Source organism: Manis javanica, chromosome 3 (genome assembly GCF_040802235.1).
Source record: "Manis javanica isolate MJ-LG chromosome 3, MJ_LKY, whole genome shotgun sequence".
Taxonomy (NCBI): Eukaryota; Metazoa; Chordata; class Mammalia; order Pholidota; family Manidae; genus Manis; species Manis javanica.
In genome coordinates, this window is record NC_133158.1 from 51,296,465 (window position 1) to 51,304,516 (window position 8,052).

Genomic DNA, 8,052 nt, shown 5'->3' on the forward strand with positions numbered 1-8,052 from the left:
ATACTTCCATCCCCATGGGCACAATCCAGCCCCTACACATTAAACGACCCGTAACTGGGAGGCACAAGTCACACGGTAAAAAGCCAGAAGAGCCCTCTGGGTTTTCTCCAAAGTGTTCGGAGTATGAACCGACGGACAGGGACCCTCCGCGAGGCCCACCACCACGCGGTGCTCGGAGGTCACTCCCTTTCCTCTGTGAGACCCTTCCAACTCAGTCGTCCTCACGGGCGAGGACACCTCATTCATAATTTCAGAAAATTATGCACTGCAACACTGGGCACCTGAGAAGCCGCCCTCAGACGTCCCTGTCATGCAGCCTCTGCCAGGCAGTGGGGCCCCCACTGCGGGCCAGGGCCGAGGCCCGCCTTCCTCACAGGCTCCAGAGGCACACGCTTCTCCACGCCGAGGCCTCCTCCTTCTCTGAGACAAGCACAGCCCCAAGTCGCAGATGGGAGATACAGGATGCTAGGGGCTCCTCACCTTGGAATCCCTCTTGGTCGCCAGGCTGTACAAGGTCTTTTTATTCAAATCGAAATGGCTGCAGACATCCCTGGCGGCTTCGGGGCCCTGGGTCACCATGGCAGCCATCAGGTTCAGACAGGCTCGAGCCATCCTGCACGGGACAACGGGGACACAGGGCACGTCAGGTATGGGAGGAGCGCAAAGCACCTCCCCACAAAGCCACCTGTACAGAGGTGGTGTGCTCTGCTATCCCCAGACCAGGGAAAGGAAGGCAGGGGGCATGTGGACAGGTTCTTTTTTAAAAAAATTTTGACAAAATCTTCAAATAAAGCTCAAAAACTGAGTCTGAAGAAGATCCAAGACTACAAAATGCAAGATACCAAGAACGCAATCAGATAAGCTAAGAAGCCATGGCTGCGCAGGTGTGTAACTAGTGGGCTGTACTTTTTACCTCTTCTCCTGTAACAGGGAGACCTGCCTTTGTGGGCCCAGAGGAAGGTTATTCTCTTGGCTGCCTTTCCATTCTGCAGTCACCCAGCATCGTGATTTACTGAGCACCTGCTACACACCAGGCACTGTTCCAGGTGCTGGGAAAACAGCATTTTCTAAGAGAGTAAAGCCCCCACCCACATGTACCTTGCATTCTAGTGGAGGGAGACAGTCAGCATACCAACACAGAATATTACATACAATGTATAGTGGTACAAGTAGACAAATAGATATTGTTCTCTACTGGCTAAAGGGACAAAAAGTGACACTGAATATAGGATGGTCAAAAAGGCCTCCCTGGGATGGTACTTCTGCAAAGCTCTGAAGGTAGAGACGGAGCCTATGACCATCTTGGAAAAGGGCCATCAGGGCAGAAGACAGACCACGTTCAGGACGTCTGGAGTGCTCCCCAAACAGCCAGGAGAGCAGCAGGACATGGTAGGAGGGGAGCAGCGACAGCGAGGGGCTGGTCACCAGAGGAAGGAAGAGCAAAGCCACAGCTGCAATGGCCTCGGAGACACTCAGCGCTGCTTCGTGAGTGGAAGAAAAGCCAAACGTACTTGTGCACAGAGGAACGCCAACCAAGAGCTGAGCACAGACCAAGCCCAGGGCGAGTCCTGCCGGGCAGGCAACTTACCTGTAACCTGAGGCGTACAGAGATTCACAGATGAGCTTCATGTGGTTATTCAGTAGCTTTTTCACGATGTTGGTCCCCACAACATGAAAATGGGAAAGATCGCTTGCCGTCCGCAATAATATGGCCTCAAAAACTTGAAACATTAATAGCATCTACAAAGACAGAATTGACATACTTGAGAATCACCTTGTTTCTTTCCCTTCTCTACACACACACTCCTCCCGCCTTACCCACAGTCACTGCAGATTTAAAACACCAACATGTGGGATTCGGTCCATCCAAGGGCAGGAAGGTGACAGCTCAGCAGGCTGACCTGCCAGCTCTCCGGGTCTGAAACTGGTCTTGCTCCCACAATCTAGCTAAATAGGGAATTTCGGGTTACAACTGCACAAAATGAGAGAAGGACAATTTCTACTAATCATGTGGCCTCACTGCTTTGGGGATATTCAGGCCTATAAGCCTTACAGCAAAAACCCTGAGATTTTAACTGGTGCATAAATATCCCAAATTTGAACCTCTTTGGAAACAGAAAACAACAATTAACTCACTATGTACATGCACCGGTGGTTTTACCTCCTTCCCTCTAGTTAAAACCATGGCAAAACCAAGTGCAGTTAGACTAAGAGTCTATGAACCCTCCTGCCAGGATCACTCACTGAGAAGTTTGCACTTTCCCCTAAGATGCTTTCTAAGGTCATGACCCAAACTGAATGGATTCCTGCAGCACAGAGACAAAGCATCAATTCCTGTAGGAAGCTAGAAATGTCTTGGAAATTTGTACCACATTGCTCCCCATCAAGCCTGACATGACAGTAGCATTAACTTGTTCTTCTTCTCATCACGCCAGGTAAGGAAAAACATACTTCACTTTCAGGCCGCTTCTCCCCGCCCAGGAGCTGGAAGAGCTCTGCACACTCCACAGAAATCTTTATGTACCCTTCCACAACGTCATACACGTTGTCTCCAGGTAGCTTCTTGGCAGCAGAGACAAACGCTTCCAAGGCTGAAAGAAGAGTTATGATCCAATGTTAACACGAATGGTCTTAGAAGTAACCACAGTTGCTACTGCCAGAGGGGGATTTCTGACAGGAACATCCAGGTGACTGGAAGTGCCACCTCTTGAGATGGAGAAGCAGAGTGACAACATAGCCTTTCTGCTACCGTCAGTGAAGTCCCGGGCAACAACTTTCAAAGCAACTGGTTTAGAGCAGAGCCGTTCTTGACCCAGGGATCCTCTGTGATGCTGACAGTGATCCACCCCTGAGCATCTCTGTGGGTCTTTCCCAATCCAGCCTTGCAGCTCTCCCCGCAGGCATAAGAAGTCAGACAAATACTGTATGTTTCCACTTACACGTGGAAGCTAAAAAAGTCAAACATACAGAATAGAATAGAGGTCCCCGGGCTGGGGACTGGGGGACATGGGCAGATGCTGGACAAAGGGTAGAAATTTACAGTTACATGAAAAGTATGTTCTGGGGATCTCATATATAGCACAGTGGCTATAACTGACAGTATTGCATTACAAATGGAAATTATTTAGAGAGTAGACTTTAAACATTATCACCATTCGCAAAAAAGATAATTATAGAAGGGAACGGGGTGTTAGCTAACCTTATTGTGGTCGTCATTTCATCACACAAGTTATCAAATCATCACATTGTACACCTTAAACTTCAATCGTTTTATGTCCATAATATCTCAATAAAGCTGGACACAAAAATAAAATCGAAATCAAAACCTTCCCGAATGCTTGAATAAAAACAAAACCCCATAACATCCCTCAATCCCACTTTCCTGACCTTCAAGAAGGCATATCACAGGAAGTTATGAGGGCATTTAGTGATGGAGAGTTTTAGAGATCAGACTGAAACACAGGTCCACATCTCACACAAGGGATTTGCACTTCCGCCCACTGACCTGGCCACACCTTCCAACTACTTCACGTGCACCCACCGACCCGGGTTTCTTCTGAAACCTGTTCACATGCAGCACCGAGTGGCATGGAGCTCCCTGGGCAAAACCAGGAATGCACATGTGATACAATCTTTGAAATAATTAAACATGCTCTTTCCTCTGTCACAGAGGTTCCTGTCTCTGTCCCTGCCCCATCCTACAACTCTGATGAAAAGCCACATCCTCAGGGGAGACTTTTGTCTCTTCCAGATCAGGTCCGAGGCCCACAGGCACTGTGTCCATTTCCTTTGGGGCACTTGTGTTGACAAGCGCTCCCGTGTGATTTTACTGGCATCTGCCCCCTCACTGGACTATGTGTGAGCTCCACAACGGCAGGGCTGGTGTCTAACTTTCACTCACCATTTCATCTCTGCCTAGCAAATAACAGCTCCAAGTAAATAAGGAAAGGAAGGAATGAAATGTATTAATTCGGTGCTAAACCAGATATCACCTTCCTAGCACTGGCTAGCAGGTGCAGGTATCAAACCTACTATGACAGAAAACCTGGTCCATGACAGAAAAACTGGAAACTTAAGGTATTCTCTTCATTAATTTAATCATTTCCCTAACCTGGAAGAAACATTGCCACTGTTTTACTTGGACACAGTACCGGTGTTTCCACATACTAGAATATTCCATTTTTTCCCCCTCTAACTTACATACTTTCTAATGGATTACAAGGAGCTGTGCAGGGTGGTCACACTTTGCAAAAAGTGAAATTAAAGCATCTGCTCCACAGCAGTCACTAGTCCACCTTGGTCAACTGCCAAGTCCTCGTGGTGGCTTCACCTGGTAGCTTACTGCATGTTCTCAGGTCAGTGTGAGTGTTGGAGGGTGAGAGCTATTGAAAATGGCGCTGACACCCTGGAGGAACAGTGTGTCCCTGAGAGGCCCCCAGCAGACTCACAGTGGGGACTCCTTAAGTATTTGTTGCGTGACTGAGCAATTATTTGCTCTCCTGACAATAGCAATAAAAAGGTTTCAGCACTTGCTCAGGGATGCTGCGCGGGCCAGGTGGAGGCGTTAAGTCGCGGGGACCTGTCACAATAGCAGGTCGAGCCCTCCAGACTTGGCTGACAGCCCAGGGCAAGAAGTGCGGAGGGCAGACCCACAGCAGCCCCGGCCGGTCCGGGACCCTGGGAGCCCAAGCACCGGGCCTCGGTTTCCCGTCGGCGGGTCGGGAGGCTGGGTTCCGACCCTCGGTGACCGCAAAGCTGCAGAAAGGAGGGCCTGTGGGGGGCAGACTGAGGAGCCCCCACACTGAGCCTGGAGGCCGCCCGGCTCGCACCCGCTCCCGCCCGAGCCTGCCCCAAACTCACCCGGCTCCGCGCCTTGCGGGTCCCTCAGCTGAGCCTTGAAGCGCACGCCCGTGAGCTCTTCGCGGCGGGCCCGCTTAGCCGCGCCATCCTGGCCGCCCGGGGCCTTCCTCTTGGGCGTCCCCATGCCTAAGGTTGGGGTGGCCGGGACCCACCCACCTGCGGCTCTGGCAGGGGCCGCGCTGGAGAGCAAAGCCGAATTTTAGGGGTACTCGTGGTCCGGAAATGGGAAGGTCAGCGGCGGAAGGGGCGGGGCCTCGGGGAGTGGGACGGCGTAAGGGGCGGGGCCTTCGGAGAACGTCTGGACGGGAGGAAGGGGCAGGGCCTCGAGGGGGGTGCTTTCCGGCGGAAAGGGGGGGGCGGTGGCTGTGCTTTCGGACCGGATGGGTCCGGGTGGTGGTGTGGGTACAATGTTTTACTTATCCTCTGTGTCCGCCATCGTTTCTGATCAACCCCCGGCTGAGGTTGAGCGGACACCAACGACACCCCAGCAGAGAGCTGCGCAGCGACGAGTACGTGGGGCGCCTCCCCTGCCCCCGACGGGCCTCTCGGGGGCCTTGGCGGGTGGAAGCCCCGCATCCTCCATGCCCCGAAGGGAGCCCGGGGCGTCATTGCAGCTCGCTCACAGCAGTTCTCGATCTGGGGGCTCTCTAGCGGTGCCGATTGAAGAACATGCGTGACACTCCGCGGGGTGTGTCGCTTCGCCTCTTCGAGGCCCAGCAGACACGCAGAGAGTGGATGCTCCTGGCGAAATGCCAGGGAAGCTTATGCCGGGAGGGCCGCCCTCGGGGACCTGAGCCAAGCAAAGGTCGTGCGAGACCCCTAACTCTGACCCCTAGTTTACCCGGTTTGTTTGGTGCAATGTTGCGCCAGACTGACCTCCACCCCAGGCTTCGCTAAACTGGTGAGAGGACTGGAGCTCTTTTGGCCATGCAGGGCGCCAGGGGTGAAGTAGGGTCTGTGAAAACCTCTGGGGGACAGTGCAGCCACCTCCATATCTGAGATCCCCTCATTGAAAGAGAGCCAGCAAAGCCAGCCCTACCTAATTTTTGCGGGTGTCCTGAGCTGAGAAAGTGATTCAGTGCATGAAAAACTGCTTTGATGGGAAAATTGTACTGTGTTTTTTGTAAGACGTTATTGACTGGAGAGCTGCATTACATGCTCTGAAAAAAGTTCGGGAGTAAAGGACTAAGTAAAAACAGGCTGGTGCATTTAATATGGCTTCATCAATACTTGGTTATGTGTTCAAGTAAATCATGAACCAGTTCCTTAGATGAGTAATTCGGTGATTCCCGGAACCCTCTAGTCGGAGCAAATACTGCCTTGTGATCTCTGATGTGTAATGAGTATCTAAGGATGTGGTCTTTTGTGGCCTGTTAGGGTTTCCAAATCTCTAGTGGAAAAGCCCATCGTGTGGACCCTGAGCCTCTGGCCTGGCAAGACTGTTGTGCCTGTGGAAATGCCCATGTTGCAGGTGGGTCAGACAGAGTCACCCCAGCACATCTGTGCTCATGCGGCAGTGTTAAGAGAGAGAGATGTGCTCACAATTCAGGCTGAAAAAGGCAACCCGCTTATTAGTAAAGACAGCCTTTTGTCGACAGTGCTTCTGTTCTGTGGTTCGTTGCCAACCACCAACTTTGTTTGTAGCTGCAGTGAGCCTGACCATAGAGGCAGCAGGGAGAGGTAGGAAACAGTCAAAAGCCCTATATTCAGTTTCTGCCCGTGCAACCTGGGCAAATTATTCTCTCTCTTTACAAAGATGCAGAGGGTGAGGGAACTTGCCAGTACTACCCAGCTAATAAACAGTGGAGCTGCTCACCCAGTGACTCCTAACCCCCATTTAGAAACAAGTTGTCAGTGCGCATCCCAGCCTTGGCCAGAGGCATACCTGATGAGGCATGGCTCAGAGTACAGACGGGTACTTCAGACTAAGCCTGATGCTGTTGAGTCTTTGATGCCAGGTCACTAGCCCCACTTGTTCAGATACCAGGCTCACCAACGAACTTCTGGATAGTGATACAGCTTTCTATATAAAAGGCCTGTCTGGAGAGAAGGGACCTTATTTGCCCCCAAGAACAGTCTGGTTTATTGATAAGCATCGCTGTTCCTACAACATTCTGGGTTAGCATCTACTTCGGGGCCTTTACACTTGCTGTTCCCTCTGAATCATGGCCCAGACCTGCTTGGCACATACTCCTCTCTTGTGACCTCTTCCTATCCATATTTCACTTCCTATTTCTTACCTCTGTTTTCCTTTATTGCCCTCATCACCTCCTGGTGATACTAGATATTGTTTGTGAAACTCCTTTATTGAAATATACACTTTTATAATGGCACAAAACAAATTTCAGTACTCCATTCTCACTGCCTAGAGCAGGTCTTGGCACATTGTAAGGCTCAATAAATATTTGTTGAATAAATAAATGACCATATAAATGAGTACACAGACCTGAGTCTTGAACCTGCTTAATGTCAGTTCATCCTAAAAGGCAGATTGACTCTTGAAATGCTGTCAGAAAGCCTCAAGGTGCAGGGTTTTGAGTCTACAAATACATGAAGGAGCCCCTGGACTGAGACGAATTAGCCAAGGGAAGTGTCCAACCTCTCATAGCTGGCCAGTTCATCTCCAGAGGCTGCACTTCTCATTCACACCTGTTAAGTGTATGTCTTTGTTTATTCCTTTTTCAATTGTGTAAGTTTAAATTCAAGTTCTAGTAAGGGTGAAAAGGAAAAGCTCAATCAGAGCCCATTTCAAGGTAATATTAAAGCAGGTTTACCTCCACTCTCAGAAGTACACATTGCTGTACACAAGGTGAAGTTATCTTGACTTACCTGCACTGTTTCATCTGGATAAAAGCCATTAATGCAATCAGGGAAGGAGAGGTAAGACCTTCCTTTCTCTGTTCTGATCCAAGTGTTAGTCTCTAGTGCTAAAAGTTTTAGTATGGCATTTGCTGAGATCAGGACAGTTCTGTTATCTGCTTGTTCAGTAATAAGAAGAATGAAGCATTCTTTCAAAGACAGCCACTGTGGACTCCAGTGAAGGACACAGTGCACACAGGCTAGAAGAGATGAGTAAACCTACAGCTTCTCTACAGCTTCCTCACTCAAGTTGACAAAATACCAGTATCCACCAATGTTTGCTGTATGCATTGCACAACCAGCCATAATAATTCTTAAGAAGTATAACAGTAT

The 8,052-nt window shown here is 50.1% G+C and overlaps 1 protein-coding gene across 1 annotated transcript in view; it reads right to left on the reverse strand.

The window, feature by feature from the left end:
- LOC108384744 (URB1 ribosome biogenesis homolog) overlaps window positions 1-5,119 on the reverse strand; it is a 67,152-nt gene extending 62,033 nt beyond the window's left edge. The window contains exons 1-4 of the mRNA XM_037014619.2: window positions 4,861-5,119; window positions 2,452-2,591; window positions 1,589-1,740; window positions 481-613 (exon numbers count right to left, since the gene is read on the reverse strand). Coding sequence (XP_036870514.2) covers window positions 481-613; window positions 1,589-1,740; window positions 2,452-2,591; window positions 4,861-4,984 — 549 coding nt within the window. The 5' untranslated portion in view covers window positions 4,985-5,119. The remainder of the gene's footprint in view (window positions 1-480; window positions 614-1,588; window positions 1,741-2,451; window positions 2,592-4,860) is intronic.
- Between the last annotated feature and the right edge of the window lie 2,933 nt (window positions 5,120-8,052).